At 51.8% G+C, this 21,657-nt stretch overlaps 1 protein-coding gene across 7 annotated transcripts in view; it reads left to right on the top strand.

The window, feature by feature from the left end:
* Positions 1 to 21,657, top strand: part of IQSEC2 (IQ motif and Sec7 domain ArfGEF 2) — a 76,101-nt gene that overhangs the window by 51,338 nt on the left and 3,106 nt on the right. For 5 of the 7 annotated variants that reach the window (XM_072955569.1, XM_031671103.2, XM_072955568.1 and 2 more), the window contains 11 exons: positions 5,147 to 5,408; positions 6,333 to 6,734; positions 9,278 to 10,173; positions 11,535 to 11,696; positions 12,179 to 12,301; positions 13,282 to 13,448; positions 15,751 to 15,890; positions 16,660 to 16,785; positions 18,677 to 18,776; positions 19,352 to 19,513; positions 21,137 to 21,310. In XM_072955569.1, coding sequence (XP_072811670.1) covers positions 5,147 to 5,408; positions 6,333 to 6,734; positions 9,278 to 10,173; positions 11,535 to 11,696; positions 12,179 to 12,301; positions 13,282 to 13,448; positions 15,751 to 15,890; positions 16,660 to 16,785; positions 18,677 to 18,776; positions 19,352 to 19,513; positions 21,137 to 21,310 — 2,714 coding nt within the window. Of the gene's footprint in view, positions 1 to 5,146; positions 5,409 to 6,332; positions 6,735 to 9,277; positions 10,174 to 11,534; positions 11,697 to 12,178; positions 12,302 to 13,281; positions 13,449 to 15,750; positions 15,891 to 16,659; positions 16,786 to 18,676; positions 18,777 to 19,351; positions 19,514 to 20,494; positions 20,697 to 21,136; positions 21,311 to 21,657 lie in introns of those variants that run through there. The other 2 variants (XM_072955570.1, XM_072955571.1) reach the window with 2 other exon arrangements.

Below are 21,657 nucleotides of genomic sequence, written 5' to 3'. Positions count from 1 at the left end.
CTCATCTAGGTGTGCTGACCTCCTTGTCTTGTTTTCTTGTCTCTCACTTCTGGTCCCCTCCTTTCAGCCCAAGTTGTCATGGGGATAGTCCTCAGCATCCCTAGCTTCCTCTTGCCCTCATCTTATAGTATCCATAGCAACAGCCCCCATTCATTTCCATGGCAACTGCATCCTGATCCCATCCCCTGCTGGCTGCCTGGCTCCGCGCAGTGCCAATAAAGGGAAGGAGGGAGAGAGACCTCCCATTAGGAGCAGCAGCTGGGGTGGGTCAGTGCCACCACCAGGGGCAGGTCAACCTGAATCCCTACAGCCCCTCCTGCCCTGCTTCTCCCCATCATAGTGCCTTGGCTCACAAGATCCCTCATTCCTCATCTCTACCAACTCCTCCTAGGCAAGGACCTGTTCAATAGCTTCCTTCCCGCAGAAAACCTTCAAGACAGCAGGGGAAACAGCGCAGGCTCTGGGCTTTGAATCCCTGCTCTGCCACTTGCTAGCCCTGAGACTTTTGGCATTCCTTTCCCCCGCCGAGCCTTCTCCTCACCTGCAAAATTGGAATCCTAATTTTTCCTTCACGTTTACCAAGCAGTTAAAATAATGTGCGGAAAATGCCTGACACAGGGAAGGTGCACTGTAAGTGCAAGTTTATTTTTATTCTGCACAGCCCTTCTGCCCCCAGCCCCGCCCCCTGCCCCTCTGTAGCAGGAGGAGTCTCTCTCCTGAGTTCCCCCCAGCACTTCCTCTGTTCCCCAGCCCTGAGAACTTTCAGTTTCATACTGTGGTTATATATGGTACGTGGTTATTCCCACCGCTGTAGAGGATGCTCTCCAGTTTCCCTCACAGAATAGCCCAGCAGACCGTGCACATGGGTGCACAGGTGTGCATATGTGTTTTCTTTGCTCTTGCTCCTGGCTAGGAGGAGTCCAGGGAGAGGTAGGTCTCCCAGGCCCTTTTTGAAGTCCATGAATCCAAAGAGGGAATTGTATTTTGAGCTCTGCGCAGATGAGAAACTGAGATGCGTGGAGGTAAAGGGACACGCCTAGGCTCACACACCTGGTAAATGGCAGTCAGGACCTGAATTTAGGTCTGCCCAGTTTGTTACTGCACAACATGTTCTCTGTGTGTGTGTGTGAGAAAGAGAGAGACAGAGAGACAGAATGAATATGAGTGTATGTAAGAGAGAAGAGGGATTTTCCATGTGGTCAGCATGTTCCTGAGTGTCCTGGGGGCTCTGAGTTAAGGGATTCCGTGTCCCCAGGTCGCTCTTCTTCAGCCATTTGTATGATGTCAGGAGCAACGCCCTCAAGCTCTGTCCTTTTTGGGAGGCTGTGTTGACAGCCTGACCTCCCTGCCACTATTCCCTTTGTAACCAAAATGAGGGAGAGCTCTTGAGGAGGGAATGGGCAAAGAGTAGAGAGCCAGGGGCAGTCCAGGGCCAGAAGTGGGGAGAGACAATGAGATGTCATGAAAAGATGGCCTGGGCCCTGGGTTCGCATCCTGACTTTCTCACTGAACAGCTGTGTGACCTTGAGCAAGTTTACATCACCTTTCAGCCTCAGTGTCCTCATCTATATAATGGGCCTAATGGCGCCTGCCTCGAGAAGTTGTAAGGCTTCAGTGAGCTAACTAATGCCCTTGCCGTAGGGATAGAGGTGACTGTAGGGCCCTATGGCAGCACAGAGGAGGGACCTGTATGCCATCCTATGTGGAGGGGTCAGGCAGGCATGGAAGGGCACACCTGAGCTAAATGTTGAAGGGTGAGCAGGAGGTAGCCAGGTTGGGGTAAAGGGGCAGAGGGTATATGAGGCAGGGGTCAGGTCAGGAGAACCATCCATGGCTATGGTGGGGAAGTTGGAGGTTATCCTCTGGATAATGATGCCTGTAAAACCTAAGTTAAATGACTCCTCTGCTCATCTCAATCAGAGCAAAAGCCAGAGTATTTATTGTGGGCTCAGTGTCCCTCACAATTTGGCCCCCATGACCTCTCTGATCTTACCTATCACTCTTCCTTCGTAATCTCTGTTCCAGCTACACTGGCCTCCTGGCTGGTCCTCAAATATGCCAGGCACGGTTGTACCCCAGGGCCTTTGCACAGGCTCTCCCCCCTGTCTGGACTGCTCTTGCCTCAGATAATGACACAGCTCACTCACTCATTTCCACTGGGGCTCTGGTTCTGTGCCATTTATTCCAAAAGCCCCTCCCTGAACACCGCCTCTAAAACAGCACCTTTTATCACCCTGCTGTATTTTCCTTCCTAGCACTTGTCTCTACCTGAAATGGTAGTATATAGTTATAGTCTCCTTCTCCCACTAGAATGTCACCTTTTACACGTCATGTTCATGACTCTATTTCCAGCACCTAGCACCGTGCCAGGCACGTAGACAATGCTCATTTGCTGTTTGTTGAATGAGTTAGGAGGAGCTGTGGGAGGGTTTTAGTGGGAGAGCAAAATGGGCAGATTTGCACTCTGGAAAGCTCTCTCTCTGGCCATCAGATGGAGAACGGACTGGGAAGAGGAGACTGGAGGCTGAGGGTCAAAGTTCAGGTGAGAGGCTTCCTGAGCACAGCTGCCAAAGCTCATTCGCTGACTTGCTCCCTCCAGGCTTTTACTGAGCATCTACTCTGTTCCAGGCCCTGTGCTCTGTGCTCACGAGGAGATTATCAAATTCTCTTCCTGTTCTGGGATGCTGGGACTCTTGAACACAAATAGCTGTCATGCTTTGCCAAAGCTAACCTTCTCCATAAAAAGAAGGACAGACATGTGCTGTGTGTGGGAGCCCCGAATGGAATCAGCAATCAGTGTTGGCTGGAGGCAGGCTTCAGGAGGGCTTCTTAGTGGTGGCATATGACCTGAATCTGAATGGAACTAGGGATTGCGACGGGGCAGGGGGGCGGAGGTGGTTCTCAGATTGCAGATGGCAGAAGCTGATAGGGATGGAATTCTGGGTGGGAAGTCCAGTGAGGATAGGTTTGAAGGTGGAGCGTTACAGGAGTATTGGGGAGAAACAAGATTTGGACCAGGCTGGGGGTGGGGAGAAGGGTGGATGGGGTGGAGGGGCTGGTAGCCAAGCCTGCAGTATGGCTTAATGTTTCAGAATGTGAGCTCTGGGGTCAGACTGCTTGGATTTGAATCCTGGCTCCATCACGAATAGCTGTGTGACTATAGGTACGTTACTCACCTCTCTGGGTCTCAGTTTCTCTCATGTATAAAATGAAACTAAGTAACAATACCTACCTCTTAGGGTTGTTGAGAAGAGTAAACAAGTTATTAAATGTGAAGTGGTAAGAACAGGGCCTGGACATGCTAGAACAGTACTCTGTAAGCGTTAGCTGCTGTCTCTTGGAGGAACTTCTAATGCCACAATAAGGAACTTGCGCTGTCTTTTGTGGGCGGTGGGAGCCATGCATGGTTCATGAACAAAGGAGACAGTTTATCAAAACTGGGAGCCGCGTGCTGGGTGGGGAGAGGTTTGAGAGGTTGGTGGGTGCAATCCTGCAGTCCTAAGGGGGAGAAAAAGAGCATCTTAGATGCCTGGGGGGTGCTGGGTTGGGTCTGACCCCCAAAGGGGGACGTCACAGGCCTCAGAGGCCCAGTAGAGAGAATTTGGGCTGCGAGGCAGCCCTTCAGTCTGTTTCCGCCCTGTTCCGGACAGTGTTGCAGATTAATACTTGGGAGGGTGGAGGGGGAGCCATGGGGGTAGCTCCCACCAGGGTGGAGCCAGCGCCAGTGCTGCAGCCCCCTGGGACCCAGCATCATGGGTGCAGCCTCTCCATTGCAGCCAGACCCCAGCCCAAAGTGCTCTTCCACCAGGCTGGCAGGCCTGTTGCAGCTCCAGCTCCTGCATTGGTTGGGAGCCCCTCTACACCCACTCCAGCTTGCCCCTCGTTCTGTGCCCTGGCCTCTGCCAAGTAGGGGCTGGGGAGGGGCCCTTTAACCCTTTCACCAGCCAAGAGCCCCTTTACCCCTACACCAGATCATTCTCTAGGCCCCAGCCATACCCATTCCCCCCACAGCCCCCTCCATGCCTCCCTCGCCTGTCCTCCCCCAACCCCCCTCCACAGTTCCTGGTACCCGTCTCCGTGGCTCCTGACCATGCCCGCCTGCTGGCTCAGGGCGCCTGGGCTCTGTCGCCACCTGAGTTCCCTGGCAGCCTGGTTGCCATGGCACCATGAGAGCAGGTCTGGCAGAACAACAGCTCGGGGTAACCAGGGCGGGCAAGACCCAGTGCCCAGCTCCTGCTACTCTTCGGCCTCAAGACCCTTGCCCCCCCTCCCCCAGCTGAGCAGAGGAGGCCATGAGGAGAAAAAGGAAGTTGCCCCGCAGGGCAGCTCTTTACCTGTGAGGATGCTGGATGGGAGGTGCCTCCCACTGTCACTGAGCCCGTGCCTTGGCAGCCAAGGGAACCCTGGGAACTGGCCGGGCAGAGTCCAGGCTGCTGAGGGCAGGGGTGGGGCTGGAGGGGGGCTGGGCTGAACAGGCAGAGGAGAGCCTGGACTGCAGGATGCAGGAGTGGGCTTCAGGCCCAGGGACAGGGCTGATCTGGGATGGTGCTGGGGATTGGGCTGGGAGGAAGGCACATGTGGGGGACAGAGCTGTGAGGGAAAGGCCTGGGGGGAGGGGTGGAGATGTCAGGGAACTGGTCCATCAAGGGGGGGGGGTGTGGAGAACGCAGCTGGTAGGGGCTGGGACGATTAGAAAAAGGGTCTTGAGGGGACAGGACTGGGAGGAGACTGGTCTGAGGATAAGGCTGGGAGGGGGCATGACCATGAGGGGACCGGGCTGTGAGTAGGACTGGGGACAAGCCTGTGAGAAGACCCAGCTTGAGGGAAAGGCATCTAAGAGGATGGAGCTGTGAGGGGATGGGGTGTGTGAGTGGGGAGAGGACGTTTGAGGGAGGAGCTGTGAGGGGACAGGGCTGAAGGGGAGAAGATGGGGCCTGAAGGGAAGGGGCTGTGAGGACAGTGAGGTGACAGCTTGCGGGGTAGGACTTCCCTCCAGACTTTAAGTATTGGGGTCCCTGTATCTGTGAGGAAGCTGGGGAGGATGAGGGAGTGGGAAGGGATCTGGTCCACCCACCCTCACTCAGTCTGGCCCAGCAGGCCTGTCTCCTCTTCCCACATCCTGGCTCATCTTATCTCATCCCCACAGTGTGGAGGGTGATGCCCCAGGCAGTGACCTGAGCACAGCGGTTGATAGTCCTGGAAGCCAACCCCCCTACCGGCTGAGCCAGCTGCCCTCCACCAGCAGCCACATGGGGGGCCCCCCTGCTGGGGTGGGCCTTCCCTGGGCTCAGCGGGCTCGCCTCCAGCCAGCCAGTGTGGCCCTGAGGAAGCAGGAGGAGGAGGAGATAAAACGCTCCAAGGCCCTATCGGACAGCTATGAACTCTCCACGGACCTGCAGGACAAGAAGGTGCAGAGGAGCTGGCTCTGGCCAGGAGTCGGGGTGGGGGTGGGGGTGTGGGAGGACCAAGGGAGGGACTGGGACATGGCACTCGAAGGTGGTGTCCAGGGAGGGATAGTGAGACCGCAACGGGAGAAGACTGGCTCCAGGACCCTTCACCCCGCTGGGGCCACATCACCCATTCACCATGCAGCCACTGAGTCTCGTGTTCACTTAGCAAACGTTGGGTGAGTGCCATGCCAGGTATTGGAGATGGAAAGATGAATAAGACCTGGACCCCGTCCTCAAAAATTTCAGTTTCGTAGGAGAAGCACACACAGAAATTGACAGTTTCGAAACAGTGTGTTACAATATATGACATATATCACACAAGCTATTGTTTAGCTAAAAGGGGGGGGGGGACACAAAATACTATGTATAGAAGAGAAAAACTAGAAGGACATATACCAACATGTTAATTGTGTTTATGCTCAGTTATTGGGACTTTAAGAGAACCAATTTTCCTTCCTTCCTTCCTTCCTTCCTTCCTTCCTTCCTTCCTTCCTTCCTTCCTTCCTCCCTTCCTCCCTTCCTTCCTTCTTTCCTTCTTTCCTTCCTTCCTTCTTTCCCTCTCTCCCTCTCTTCCTCTCTCTTCTCTTTGTCCTTCTTGCTCTCTATTTTTTTCTTTCCTTTTTTTGCCTTCTGTTTTCTCTTTAAAAAAAAATACTGAGCATCTACATCTTGTCAATAAAAAAAGAAAACCACAGTCCAGTCCCACGTGGCATGTGCTGTCTGAAATTAAGGAGAGAACACGACACTGAGAGCCCAGCCTGGTGCATCCAGGCAGCTGTAAGCAGTTAGCTGTGACTTGGGCGGTGGTGTGGTTGAGGCCAAGGGAGATGAGGAGGCTGGAGTGAATTTCTGACCTTGTTCCCCTCCACCCTCCCCTACCAGGTGGAAATGCTGGAGAGGAAATATGGGGGCTCCTTCTTGAGCCGCAGGGCTGCCAGGACCATCCAGACAGCCTTCCGCCAGTACCGCATGAACAAGAACTTTGAGCGGCTCCGCAGCTCCGCTTCAGAGAGTCGCATGTCCCGCCGTATCATCCTTTCCAACATGCGGATGCAGTTCTCATTTGAGGAATACGAAAAGGCACAGAACCCCGCGTACTTCGAGGGCAAGCCTGCCTCGCTGGACGAGGGTGCCATGGCTGGTGCCCGGAGCCACCGGCTTGAACGGGGGCTCCCGTATGGAGGCTCCTGTGGAGGGGGCATCGATGGCGGGGGAAGCTCCGTCACCACATCTGGAGAGTTTTCTAATGACATCACAGAGCTCGAGGACTCCTTCTCCAAACAGGTCAGCAGCCCTGAAAGGAGTCTTTCCTCCCCATCCCCGTGCTCTGGCTACCCCTACGACTTTTTACCTATCCTGCAAACTGAAAGAAGTTGCCCAACAAGCATTTGCTAACAACGAATAGCTACTATCTGAGTAGGGACTGTGGGAATGGTGAGAAAGAATTGGCAAGAGAAAAAAAATCATATAGTTTAAGCAAGCAAGTTCAAAATCTGGGTGTATAGAACACATCAGAAAATTAAGGTTCTCACTTTTTGGAACATGGTCCACTGTCAGATCAACGCTGAACTAACAGGTGATGAGCGCCTATTCTGTGCCAGGTGCTGTATATGCCTCATAATGACCTGCAAGATGGGGGTTGTTATCCGGGTTTTACAGAGGAGGAAATTAAGGCTTGGCAGCCCTGAGACATGAAGTAACTTTTCCAAACTGGATCGGAACTCAGCTCTGTCTGGTTCTAAAGTCCATGACCTTTCCCTTATACCACACTACCATGGTCCAGCTCTGTGCTGGGTGCTGTGGGGGGAGACAGATGAATTGACCAGGGTCCTTGTTCTCAAGGACCTCCCAGGCCGGTCAGTAGGAAATAGCAGACACATGCACACATGACTGTCTCCTGAAATAGAGTGTGCACAGAACCGTGAGAAAGGAATCACGTATAGTACCATGGGAATGCAGAGGAGGGAGAGGAAACTTTCTTCTGGGAGGACGAGAGCAGGCTTCTTTGAGAAAACAACAGTGGGGCTGGGCCTTAGCAGACAGTTAAGAGTTAGCAAGTTAGAGATAGTCGGGAGGGTGCTGCTTGCATAGGCATTGCATCAGCAAAAGGAGGGCAGTGTGGAAATGTAACAGGGGGTAATAGTGGTGGGAGATCATTCTAGGCTTGGGGTGTGTCAGCATAGTTGGTGCAAATCCCAGTTCTGCTATTTCCCAGCTGTGTGACCTTGGGCAAACTGCTTAACCTCACTGAAACATCAATAAAATGGAGATAGAACCTTCTTTTTAGAGCTGTTTGGAAGGTTCTGTTCAGCTAAGTAATATATCTGAAAGCATGGTAGCTGCTAAGTACATGTTAGTTTCCTTCCTAAAAGCGAAGAGATATTTGGCAGAAATTGTTGAATAAATGAATGAATGAATGAATGAATGAAACTTTTTAAGAGAAGAAATCATTGTGCTCTAACCTCTGTGATCTGGCCCTGCCATCAGCCTGGGCATACTTCCCTGAGTTAGTGAAAGAGTGTGTGTGTGTGTGTGTGTGTGTGTGTGTGTGTGTGTGTGTGTGTGTGTGTGTGTGTGTGTTGGAGGTGGGGGGTCAGGTGCAGGTAGAGGGAAGGAAAGAAGTGTTAAAGGGAAATAAATCATTCATCTATTCATTCATATAACAGGCATTTAATTGAACATCTCTTCTGTGTCAAGCAATGTGTTGACCTGAGCTAAAAAGAGAGAAACCTGGCCTGGGACCCTCAACGGGGATGGGGCTCACAGTCTGGTGGAGAGATCGAGGAACCAGGCCTGGACCCAGTTCTCAGTGCTGACCCAAGTCTGATGGGGAAGTGTATTAATTATCTATTTTTGCATAAAAAATGACCCCAAAACTTAGTAGCTTAAAAATGAATGTAAAGACTGAGCTTGAACAACAAATATTTATCATCATACAGTTTCTGAGGGCCAGGAATCCCGGCATGGCTTGCCTGGTGGTTCTGGCTCAGGGTCTCTGATGAGGCTACAATCAAGCTGTAGGGTGGGACTGTAGTCTCAGAACACTTGACTGGGTCTGACAGGTCTGCTTCCAAGCTCACTCGGCTGTTGGCAGGAGGATTCAGGTTTCTACCACATGAGCATCTCTACAGGACTGCTCATGGTGTGCCTTTCCTCAGAGCAAGGGGTCTGAGGGAGGGAGCACAAGCGAGCGAGAGTGCTCAAGATGGAAACTACAGCCTTTCATAACCTCAGCTCGGAAGTGTTATCCCATCACTTCTCCCAGATGCTATTGATCCCCTAGACCAACCCTGGGACAGTGTGGTACACAGGGTGTGATTACCAGGAGGCAGGAATCATTAGGAGCCAGTTTGGAGGCTGGATACCACAGGGAGGCAGAGTTACTAGCTGTGGTCCAGATTCTCAAGGCTAAATAGTATGGATTTTCTAGAAGATAACCAGACAGAGGGCTCTGGGTGCCCAGAGGAAGCTGGAATTTTGGTATACCCTAGGGAATGGCAGAGGTAGGAATGTGGCTTGAACTGGGGGGAGGTGGCATTTGGCTTGGGTCTATACGGACCTGAAGGGAGGTAGTGAGATATCTGAGAAGGGAACTTGTGGGCATTAGTTCCAGCTCCTGTGAGCTCACAATGGCTCCCTGGGAGTTATTTTAAAAACTGCAGAGAATCTGTGGATGTGGGGGAGGGGAAGCCCTCTTCTTGGCTGCCCCACCAAGAAGAGTCCCCCTTTTTCTTTACCTCCCTCGTTCCCACCCTTCCACCATCCCACCATCCTTCATCTTTCCTTCCTTTTTCTCCCTTTCCCTCCTCCCCTTTTCTCCCACACAGGTAAAGTCTCTGGCTGAATCCATTGACGAGGCCCTGAACTGCCACCCATCAGGGCCCATGTCTGAGGAGCCAGGGTCAGCCCAACTGGAGAAGCGAGAGTCAAAGGAACAGCAAGAGGACAGCTCAGCCACATCCTTCAGTGACCTTCCCCTCTACTTGGATGACCCAGTTCCCCCACCATCCCCTGAGCGACTACCCAGCACAGAGCCCCCACCCCAGGGCCGGCCCGAGTTCTGGGCGCCGGCCCCTCTCCCACCAGTTCCTCCACCCGTGCCACCAGGGACCCGGGAAGATGGTAGCCGTGAGGAAGGCACTCGCCGGGGTCCTGGGTGCTTGGAATGCCGGGATTTCCGGCTGCGGGCTGCCCACCTTCCCCTGCTTACCATTGAGCCTCCTAGTGACAGCTCCGTGGACCTGAGTGACCGCTCAGATCGCGGCTCTGTCCACCGTCAGCTGGTGTATGAGGCCGATGGCTGCAGCCCCCATGGGACCCTGAAGCACAAGGGGCCACCAGGCAGGGCCCCGATCCCACACCGCCACTACCCAGCCCCAGAGGGCCCAGCCCCAGCCCCGCCAGGGCCCCTGCCACCAGCCCCCAACAGTGGCACTGGGCCCAGTGGTGTGGCTGGGGGTCGGAGGTTGGGGAAGTGCGAGGCGGCAGGCGAGAACTCTGATGGTGGAGACAACGAGAGCCTTGAGAGCTCCAGCAATTCCAACGAGACCATCAACTGCAGCTCTGGCTCCTCTTCGCGGGACAGCCTGAGGGAACCTCCAGCCACCGGCCTGTGCAAGCAGACATACCAGCGGGAGACCAGGCACAGCTGGGACTCACCAGCCTTTAACAACGACGTGGTGCAGAGGCGGCACTACAGAATCGGCCTCAACCTCTTCAATAAGTACGGGCTCCCCTGCCCACCTCCTCACCCCTTCCTACCCTGCCGGGGGTGCTTTGACCCCTTTGACCCCTGCTTCCTCCATCCTCTCATTGGGTGGGTGGTATTTCTCTCCGGCGGTGGTTCAGGGAAAAGGATTGGCAACAGGGCGACAGGAGTAGACAGCTGTCCCCATACCGGGGAGAGGCAGTTCTAGCCCTGGTACTGCTTCTGCCTGGCTGTGTCTCTATTAGATCCTGGGTGAGATGCTCCTCCTCTCGTCCCTAGTTCACTCTCTATAGGATAGATTCTGAACCTTGGGTCACCCACCTTCCCTTTTTGTTTGGGAGGCCATATGGCATAGAAAGAATCCTGCTCTGAGAAACAGGAGACTTCGGTCAGACTCACTGTGTAGCCCTGGGCAAGGTGTGTTCCTTCCCTAGGCTTCAGTGTTTCTATCTGTTAACTAGCAGGGTGTGGATATTTGAGGTGTAGAGGGCAGGGTGCTGTGCTGGAAGACTCAGTGACTCAGACCGAGCTCTTTCTAGGTACCTGGTCTTATACCAGGTACTTAGCAGTGGAATGGGAATGTGACATTTGACTAGAAGCTAATTAGAAAACAAAGGCCTTACATCTTTATAGCCTATTAGACATGGCCACCTCTATTGAGTTCTCACAATAACTCAGCAAGGTGGATAGTAGTGTCCCTATTTTGTAGAGAAGGAACTGAGGCTTGGCAAAGTAGAGGGAATTGTCCCAAGTCATGCATGGTAAGTGATGGATCTGAGACTCCTGTGGCCCCAGAATCTTCCAAATTCTAGCCTTGTGGGGGTCCTAAGGCTCTGGGGTTTTGAATGTAGGCTAGCTCAGACCCAGATTTGGCCGAGTGAAAACTAGAAAGCAGCTTGTCTATAGAAACACTCACAGAGGCTGGGTGGTAACTTGTTTGGGTGGGATATGGGAGGGGGACAAAGTAATCATTTCATTTCTTTTGTACTATGAGGGTCTGTGCCCTGGAGAGAAGGGCTTAGCCTGGAGCTCAGGCCTTCTCCCAGGACTCCTCCGTGCCTGCAGGGAATATCAAAGTGCCTGGCCCAGAGCAGGCTCTATTAGATCTTCATTTTTCTTTCAATTGTAGCATGACTCCAGTGAAGGAGGAAGTTGGGTTGAGGATAACTTGAAATTTTGAAGCTCTGTGAAATGGGAAAGTGACTCCTTGGGCCTCAGTTTTCTCCTCTATACCATGAAGGGAGTGGACCAAATTATATATTCGACTTCCTTGGTTCTCTGAGGCCAGGGTTGGGCCCAAAATTAGTTCAAGAAATGAGACAGAGAGCAGATGTCCAGGGGGACAGTCATCTCATCTACCTCCCCTCTTTCTGCAGGAAGCCAGAGAAGGGTATCCAGTATCTGATTGAGCGGGGCTTCCTGTCAGACACACCGGTGGGAGTGGCTCACTTCATCCTGGAACGGAAAGGCCTCAGTCGGCAGATGATAGGGGAATTCCTCGGGAACCGGCAGAAGCAGTTCAACAGAGACGTGTTGGAGTGAGGACCCCAGGCTGGGGCAGGCTGGGCCAGGGGTTCCTGGAAAAGGAGGGCAGGAGGGAGGGAAGGGGCAGCCTGTCCTTTTTGCTCAGATAAACTTTGCAAAACAGGATGACTGGACCTTCCTGCTCCCCTACACTTCTGCCCTAAAGAGATCTGATCTCTCTTGGCTCTAGTCCTAAAGTCTTCTAGGTGGCCCCAGGCAAGGCATGCTTGTCCTATGGCCTGCTTGGAGCCTCAGTCTTCCCATCCCTGAAATGAGTGGGTTAATGGAAAGGACCCTTAGGAACCATGTGTCTGGCTTTGATGTTCTGGGATGAATTCAATATCCAGTGTTCCATCCTTGCAAGGACTTGCTTGGGCTATAGGTCCAGATTTTGGAAGTCTGTTAGTGGAGAGGTTTGTCCATTGGAGCAGGTCAGGGTGGATCAGAGGTTTTCTTCAGGGGAACTGAGTGCTACACCCACTTCTCTGCTCTTCAGCTGTGTGGTAGATGAGATGGACTTCTCCTCCATGGATTTGGATGACGCACTTCGGAAATTCCAATCCCATATCCGAGTTCAGGGCGAGGCCCAAAAAGTGGAACGACTCATCGAAGCCTTCAGGTGGGCCCCTTTCCCACTCCAGAAACTTCCCTTTTCTACTTTGGCAGGCAGTGTAGGATGTGCCTACGAGGCACCTCTCTGAGCCTCATACTGTCCTCACCAGCAAATGGAAATGATCAATCCTTTCTTGCAAGGCAGTTGTGAGGATCCGAGGTAATGTGCCTAAAGTATCCAGCTCAGTAGCTGGGACCTGGGCACCCAAAAAGTGACAACAGCATTAGCAACAACAGCTAATGTTCATTGAGTACTCGCCAGGTATCGGGTACTGAGTTGAACACTTGATGTATCATTTCACTGAATACTCACAACAACCTGGTGAGGTAGGAGCTTCTGTTATTATTCCCATTTTGCAGATGAGAAATGGCAACTTTAGAGAGGTTAAATAACTTGCCCAGAGTCATACAGTGACTGAGGAGTGGAACCAGGATCTGAACTCAAGGGTATCTGACTCCATGACCCATGCCCTTAACTATTCTTCTCCTCTGTGAATGCTTCAGGGATCAGGAAGACCTGGGTATAAATCCCGGCTCCACCACTTTGCAGGTATTTAGAGGAGAAACAGAAGAGTTACGGAGAACTTGTTTCCCGTCATGGGAGGAGGATTTGCTTTGCAGTCAGAAAGATCTGGATTTTTCATCCTGGTTTCACCATTTACCAGCTCTATTACCTTGGGCAAGTTACCTTACCACTTTGGGCCTCAGTCACTTCATCTGTAAAATGGGGCTGTTAACAGCTACTTTGCAGGACTGTGATAGGCTTACGTGAGACAGTGTACATAAATATCCTGGCAAAGCTCCATACAGGGTAGTGGTTATGATTTTTATATGCTAGTCTTGAGACAACTGTGAAGAAAGAGGACAGACCCAAAGGGTTCGGGAGTATGTCTTGGAAGAGAGAGTTGGTGGAGCCAGATGGGAGGATGGTGGGTAGGTGGAGATTCCTGGTGCCTGACCCTGGTCCTGACCCCTCCTGCCCCACAGCCAGCGGTACTGTGTGTGTAACCCAGCCCTCGTGCGCCAGTTCCGGAACCCAGACACCATCTTCATTCTTGCTTTTGCCATCATCCTCCTCAATACCGACATGTACAGTCCCAGCGTCAAGGCTGAACGCAAGATGAAACTAGATGACTTCATCAAGAACCTGAGAGGTGACCCCAGACCTCCCTCCAATGGCTTTTCCTGTCTTTCACCTGGGAAGGGAAAATGGCCTGGGTGCTGGGAGTGGGGAAAGGTGAGGGAGATCGTATCTGCTCCCTGGAAGTTAACCTCACTTTCTTCCAAGGATGGGTATTCCCGGGGCATTCACTTGTTAATTCACTCAAATAGTCAGTCATTTGTCCATTAGCTCATTCCCGCACTGAATATTGACTGAGCAGGTCCTGAACAGAAGATAAAAGCCCTGGCTCTTACAGGACTTATACTAATTCAGTCACTCATGCGTCCATTCACTCATCACTCCCTCTTTCCCTTCCTTTTTCATTTGTGCCCATAAAGGCTCATTTAATTATTTTAGGTACCTTTTCCTCCACTCATTCATCCCTTTATTCACTCCCCCAACCAGCCAGCCAGGCAGTGGACACTGAGTGCCTCCCATGTGCCAGGCCCTGTGATGGGCACTAAGGACCGTGGTGGGGGGTGGTGTCTGCCACAATCCCTGACCCAAGAGGGCCCCTGGTTTATGGGAGAGACTGACTTGTATCAGACACCCAGCACAAGACAGGAAGCGAACTGCGATACCAGCAGGGCCAAAGGTACGGTCAGAGCTCAGGGGAGGGAGAACCCACTTCCAATGTGCTGCCTGAAGAAAACAGTATTTTCATTTTAAGGTGGGTCTTGAAGACACAGAGAATGTGACGGAATGGTAATAGAGGAGGCTTACCTAGCAGTAGGAATAACAGAGGCACAGAGATAAGAAAACATAAAGTTGTTTGGAGAGCAGTGGAGAGGCGGTGGACCATCCAGTGGGTAAGGTCAGTTGAAACCAGTCTAGGAGGGTCTTGAGTGCTAGATGAAAGATTTCACCTTGACCTTTTTTCTCAGCTTATTGTACTGATGTCAAGCCCTGCCTCTCACCAAAGAGCAGCCTGCTAAAAATGGCACAGATGTTAGGATTATTTAAATAGAAATGAAAGAGGGAACTATAATTGAGGAAAAACAAACAGACAAGACAAATTTGCTGACTGTCGGGGTGTGCACGGCTGGGCTTTAAGCTCTCTGGCAGCTGAGGCGAAAAGGCAGTGTGATGAAGGCTGTTCCTTTAGCACCTGGTGTCTAAGGAGGAGGTGCAACATTTCCAAAGGAGAAAACATTTTCTCTAGCAGAAGGTTTGGAGAAGAGTGAGTGGGTTTCACTCAGTAGACAGGAATGGAGAAGGATGATAGACTTGGGAGGAGGGAGTTCGACAGATCAGAGGCCATCTGGAGCTGTCTCTCAGAATCCTGCCATTAGTCATTCATTCGTTCATTCATTCATTTCATACATTCTTCCTTCTTCCCTCCCCCTCTCACCCCCTCCCTCTCTGTCTCTCTCTGTGTATACAGATACAAAAAGGTATGCACACGTATACATATGTGTATTTTATATCCATGTATGTATATGTGTATATCTTTTCCCCTTCCAATTATTAAATAAATAAGCAAACAAATGAAGCCAATACCTGCTCATTCCAGAAATTTTGGAAAGATAGAATATTATTAAAAAATTTTTAACCAGCCCAAATTCTGCCCCCTAGAGGCAACCATGGTTGATATGTTGGTGTATTCTAGTCTTTTTTCCTAGGTATATGTAACTTTTTATACAGTTAAAAATCATGCTGTACATGCAATTTATCATCCTGCTCTTTTTGCTTAATTTGCTACAGGAATTTTCTCACGATTATTTGGTAAACGTCTAGGTGTCCATAGCTGTAAATTACTTTATTACATGGATGTACGCAGCTTTGCTCAACTAATCCTCTATTGTTAGAACTTAGGTTGTTTCCAATTTTTCTCATAAGCAGCACTCATACATAGATCTTTGCACATATTTCTGAGTAATTCTTTAGGGCAGATTCCTAGAAGAGGAATCACTGAATATTTAGGCTTGCCAAACTACAGTTATGTTTGTAGATATGGCTGCTTCCCTGAACTCTTACTAACACTGGATATTATCACTTAACATTATTTTTGCTAATTAGAAAAGGCAAAAACAAAAGAAAAGTACCTGATTTTTTAAATCACAGTGTGCTCTGAGTTGTTTAGACAAAATCCCCACACTGGGGAAGAAAGCAACTGGCTGTCTTGTTGAAGGCACCTTTCCTAGTGTGATCCTGACCAAGGGCCCAAGGGTGCCCACTCCCTCCATTCCTGGCCATTGTTAGAGCCCACACCTGGGTGTGAGGTGTTGTGGAGAATCCCTACCACCCACTCCCCACATTTATGCTATATATCCTTGTTTATTCCCTCCATCCAGGGGTTGACAATGGTGAAGACATCCCCCGAGACCTCCTGGTGGGCATTTACCAGCGCATCCAAGGGCGTGAACTGCGGACCAACGATGACCATGTGTCCCAGGTGCAGGCCGTGGAGCGCATGATTGTGGGCAAGAAACCAGTAAGTGTCTCAGGAGGCTGCAGAGGGGCAGGGTTTGGGTGGTGAGTCCATGCCCCCTCTCTGAGCCCTGGGCTCCCCTCAACTGCCGAATGGAGTGGGTGTGATGCATTGCTCAGGGGTTGTGGTACAGGTTGAGTGAGACGCTCTATGGGAATGCATCTGGCTCATGGCAAAGCACATTGTGGGTGCTGAATAAATATTAGCATCCTTCCCACCTCTGGTTTGGTCTTTCCATCCCAAGTAAGCAGCCAAGATAATAGTTAGCTGATGACCGGAGCCAAGAACACATTCTAGTCTTTTAGTCAACAGACGTTTGTGGATGCCTTTCCACTGAACTCTGCATTTCCATGGGTACCAGGGACACAGATACGAATTAGATGCGGTCTCTGCCCTTGGGAGCACTCACAGATGGGGGAGTGGGGTGGTCAGACAAAGACACAATATTCTGCCTTATAGTTAGGTTTATTCAGAGGAGGACATGGGAGGGAGAGGTCATTTTCAGCCCAGGGGGATCAGGAATGACTTCTTAGAAGAGAGATCGCTGGAACTGGAATTTGGAGGAGGGGTGGCATGTGGCCATACAGAGAAGGCATTCCAGACAGAGGGAGCCGCAGGGACAAAGATAAGCCTCGACCTTAGTTGCTTAGTCTTCTTGTGTCAGAGTGACAGTGATATGTACCAGAGGTAAACTTCCTCTTGCTGTTAGTATTAAAATGCCTGAAGCTGGTGGGCTGGCCTGGCTGACACCTATTTCTTCATGCCTATCTAGGTCCTGTCTCTTCCTCACCGTCGACTGGTTTGCTGCTGCCAGCTCTATGAGGTGCCAGATCCAAACCGCCCTCAGAGGCTAGGGTTACATCAGCGGGAGGTCTTCCTCTTCAATGATCTCCTTGTGGTATGAGCACTGTGGCAGGGAGACTGAGGGGTGGTGGTGCACTGGGACCCTGGGTCTGGTGTGAACCAAGTTAACATTGGTAGGTGGAGGCGTGGCAGATGAGGAGCTCTGCCATGTCATCTGGGCACCTATGCCCTCCTTCACCATTTGGAGTATCCATCTGAAGGTAGTGGCAGCCACACGGGTGCAGAAAATGTACAGACAGTGGGGTCAGATGCCAGATTTACAATCTAGGAAGTGGTAGAAATGGCCCTGCCCACCTCAATAGCTCAGAGCGTTGGCTGGAGGAAGGTGAACCTGTGACCCTGGGGTCGGTCTGCAGCCTTCTGGTGGTTGGGATGCTTGAAGTGATTCTTAAAACCGAGCTCATCACCCATGTAGACATATGTCTTTTCAAGTGGGACTCTTATTAGGACTCAGCAGGTGGGAAGGGAAGTTCGGGGTCTCCTGTCCAGCCTCTTATCCAGGGAAAGAGCCAGCTTCCTGCATGACCCTTTGCTTGCAGGAGTGCAGGCACAGATGGCTGCCTTCCTCCAAGGCAGCCAGTTTCCTGGTCGGGCAGCTCTGATTACTAGAATCTGTCTCTCAATGAGTTTCCTCCAACAGTCTCCACTCAACACTTGGGATCACAGAGGATAAGTGTTCTCCTTCTGCTCTGAGATAGCTTCTCAGGGATTTGAGGACAGTGACCTGTCCTCCCTTGGTCTTCTCTCCTTTAGAGCAGGTCTCTCAACCTCGGTGTTATTGACATTTGGGGCAGATAAGACTTTGTCGTGGGAGCTGTCTTGTGCATTTTGGCATGTTTAGCAGCATCCTTGGTCTCTACCTACTAGATACCAGTATCACTCCTTCAACTCAAAATGTCTCCAGACATTGCTAAATGCCCCCCTCTGCTAGGGGGGGCACACAGAGTCACCCCTGTTTGAGAACTGCTGCTTGAGATAAAACCCCTCCAATGCCCTCTCTGAGCCTTCATTTCCTCCTCTGTGAAGTGGAGCTAATCCCCATCTCAGGGTTGTCATGGGGATAAGAAATCAGATGTGGACTAGCCTAACCCAGAGAAGGGTCTGGCCCACACAGGTGCTGAGTAAACATTTCACTGCCCATCATGCACCTACACCTGTGAGTGTCCAGCCCAAATGCTATAGGTACTAGGTCCACAGAGATGAGGGAAACTCAGTCCTCGTTCTTGGGGAGCTCATAGTCCGAAGGGCTAAAAAAATGCTTCACACAACTATGTCTTGTAACCATCCTGAACTCAAATAATGTGCTTTCAAATGCCGCTTGCAGACTGTCTGAGGTGTTTACAACCGATGTTAGCTGAGTCCAGAGCACCCACATACTTGAAAAAGATCTTGGGTTGTCCAAGGTCTACATAGGTTTCTTGAAGATTGCTAAAGTGTGCTAAAGTGTGCTGGGTCTGGTAGAAGTGGGCAAGATGGAAAACCAGACTCCTCACGGCGCTCCCAGTCTGGCAGGGTAACCACACACTCAGAGTGCCCTCCTAAAGCCTATTGGTGAAAGGCATTGATCCTGCACTCTGGAAGCTCGGAAAATGGGGGGTGGGGGAATCCGTGTGAGGTGTTAGAACAGGCTTCCTGGAGGGAGCAGCATTCAGTTACTTCCTGTAAACAAAACAAAACAAAACAAAACAAAACAAAAAAACCCATCAGTGCCTGTTGTGCCTCGTCATTATATCAGGAACTTACATTTTCTCCTGTCTCTCTTGTTCTGCTCCGAAAGCTTCAGTTCTCCCCACTTGTGGGTATTTGTGTTTGTGTGTATATGTCTGTTAGTGGCAGTGGGTGGGGAGGGCAGCGACAAGAAATTGCCATATGGAAATTCCCCACCCCAAACCCTGCCTCTTGTCTTTTTCCTACCCCTGCCAAAGGTCACCAAAATTTTCCAGAAGAAGAAGATCTTGGTGACGTACAGCTTCCGTCAGTCCTTTCCCCTCGTGGAAATGCACATGCAGCTCTTCCAGAATTCATGTGAGTCCCTTCTTGGATCCCAGCATCCCAAGAGTCTTTTCCATGGCCCCCATGCTCATCCTTCATCCACACCAACCTCCAGTTTTGGGACTCCTTTACAACTGGGCTAAGGTCTCCGAAGCACCTACTTGGTCCTGGGATACAAGGCAGGCCAGGGTGGAGTGTGACTTGGGTCTGTGCCCTGGGGAGCTCATGGTCTCACAGAGGACTGTGGCGTGTATGTTTTCTGGTGGTCCAAAGAGATGGTAATCACACCGCACGTTGAAGGACTGAGCCAGAGGAGCTTTGATGGGTGGCCTTCTGGGCGGCAGAAGCAATGTGAGTAGAGGCAGAGGCATGAAGGAAAGGGTTCTAGAGAGCAGCCAGAGTTCAGTTTGCCTCGATGTCCCAGAGTATAGGGAGTACCAGGGCCAAGACTACCAGGAGTCTGGGGGCTTTGGAGCAAAGAGGAGCCACCAGTGATGCTCGTGCAGAGAAGAGACTGGATCAGAGTTGGACATTAGAAAAATTATTTCACATGTGGGCCACCTTGCTTCAGTCCTGACAGAGGTGCCCGATCTCCCCTTTCCCCACAGATTACCAATTTGGGATCAAGTTGCTATCTGCAGTCCCTGGTGGGGAGCGCAAAGTCCTCATCATCTTCAACGCCCCCAGCCTCCAGGACCGGCTTCGCTTCACATCCGACCTGCGCGAGTCCATCGCTGAGGTGCAGGAGATGGAGAAATACCGCGTGGAGTGTGAGTAGCCCAGCCACATCTGATACAGTGCCTTGTGAACACTAAGAATCCTGTCCTCTGAGGAGCTCAGAGTTGAGGGTTAGCTTGTCCAAACTTCCTACCCTCATTCCAGGAACCCTTCAGCCTCTGCTTGGATACCTTCAGTGACAAAAGGCTCATTACCTCTTAACCTCAGATTATTATTCCAAGCCCTAATTATGAGCCAACTCTTCCTTCTATTGAAAGGCAGCAGGGAGAAGAATCAGGGTATTGGAGGACTCTAGTTTCAGATTCCAACTCTGCTACTTATTATCTGGGTAAACTGGGGTGAGTTGCCTGACTCTCTGAGCCCCAGTTTCTTCATACGTGAAATTGGGATAGTGAAATCTCCTTCACAGAGTTGGAGATTCAGTGAGATAAGGTGAAGATGTGTCCCCCATGTTCATAGGACATCACTGTTGAACATCCAAGGCATCCAAAAAAGTTACTCCCCTTCCCCGCCTCTCCTCTCCCCTCCCCATGTTCCAGTTCCTGAGCTAAGTCCTGGGGACCCCTCCTCCCAGCCCCCCGGGGCCACATCAAGTCATTTTGATCCTGTATAATGAAAAAGAGTGATTACCTCTCATTCCTCTCAACACCCCCCAAGCTTTCTGTTCTCCAGGTTAAGCAGTCACAGTTAAGTAACATGGTGTTAAGGAGAAAGAGACAGGCAGACAGAGGGACAGACAGACAGACAGAGGCAGCGGACGGCTCCTTGGTGAGACCTTCAGAGTTCCAGAGTGTATGCTAACTCCTCAGCAAGGCAGGGTCGCTCATTCAGTTCACCAGATCCTTGAGACCCTTGGGACATTCAGAGAGAGGGGTGTGCATGCCAGAATGAAGGGAGGGCGATGACCAGAAGTCTCCGTGACCTCCACAGGGAGGTGGGGGTGGAAGGCCAGAGAGCACAGACTCTGGACTCAGGCAGACCTGCTTCCAGAATGTCGGCTCCCCCATTTCCAGCTGTATGACCCAGGGTGAGCTCTATGACTTCTTGGATTCTCAGTTTCTTCCTCTGAAAACTGTGACTGCTAATACTCTGAACTGGTGTGAGGACTGACAGAGACCAAGTACGCATAGCAGCCAGCATACTACTGGCCTCTAATAGAGGACTCGATTCCCGTTGGTTTCCTGCTCCTGTCCTTCCAGGAGCCCTCTGCTCTGGAGCAAGGTATCTGAGAACTGAGCGGGCTCTGCAATGAGTGCCCTTCGCCACAGGCTCAAAGGGTCTCCCTGCCCCTTCTGGGAACAAAGCAGCCGCTGTAAAGCTCTGTTTTCAAAGGCAGGGAGGGGTGGCTTGGGAGACCAGGCAGGGGAGGGGAGAAGCAAGGGGAGAGGAGCAGGAGGAGCAGGCTCGGAGAGGGACAGAGAGAAGACCAGAGAAGGCTGAGCCTGAGGAGGTGGCTTGAGAAGGGCTGGGCACTGCAGGGCTTAGGAGACGGAGCTGAGGTTTGGGGGGAACGTGCTAGCTATCCAGGGGGTGAAGCAGGAGGCCCGAGGACAGAGTGGGCAAGAAGAGGGGGGGCCCACGGAGGGCTGGGGTCAGTTGGGGGGCCTCACGCCTGTTCCTGACCGTCTCTCCCCGTCTCCTTCACTGCCACCCAGCGGAGCTGGAGAAGCAGAAGGGTATGATGCGGCCGAATGCCTCGCAGCCTGGAGGGGCCAAGGACTCAGTGAACGGCACACTGGCCCGAAGCAGCCTGGAGGACACGTATGGGGCAGGCGATGGGCTCAAACGGGGCGCCCTCAGCAGTTCCCTGAGAGACCTCTCAGATGCAGGCAAGTCTTCCGGGACCCCTGCCCTGGCTGGGGAGCCGTGGGACTGGGTGTCCTCTTTGCCTCCTATCACTGACTGCCAGCCTTCCTCGCACCCGCCACACGTGCACGCACCCTGCCTTCATCCAGAGCCCTGGGGCCTGGGAGCCGGGTCAGAACAGGCGGAGCCCAGGGTTTGGGCCAGGGAGTGTGAAGTCGGGCCACAGCCTTAGCCCCTCTCTCTCTTGCAGCTCCACCTCTCCTCTCTTTCCTCTTCTGTCTCTCTGGTACCACCTCTCCTCCTTCTCCATCTTTTCCTCCTCTCGCTCCTCCTTTTCCACCTCTCCTCCTCCCCACCTCCCCCTGTTCGA

The sequence above is a fragment of the Vicugna pacos genome, chromosome X (assembly GCF_048564905.1).
Source record: "Vicugna pacos chromosome X, VicPac4, whole genome shotgun sequence".
NCBI lineage: Eukaryota > Metazoa > Chordata > Mammalia > Artiodactyla > Camelidae > Vicugna > Vicugna pacos.
The sequence above is the reverse complement of the archived record's forward strand: the minus strand, read 5'-3'. Positions and strand labels throughout refer to the sequence as shown.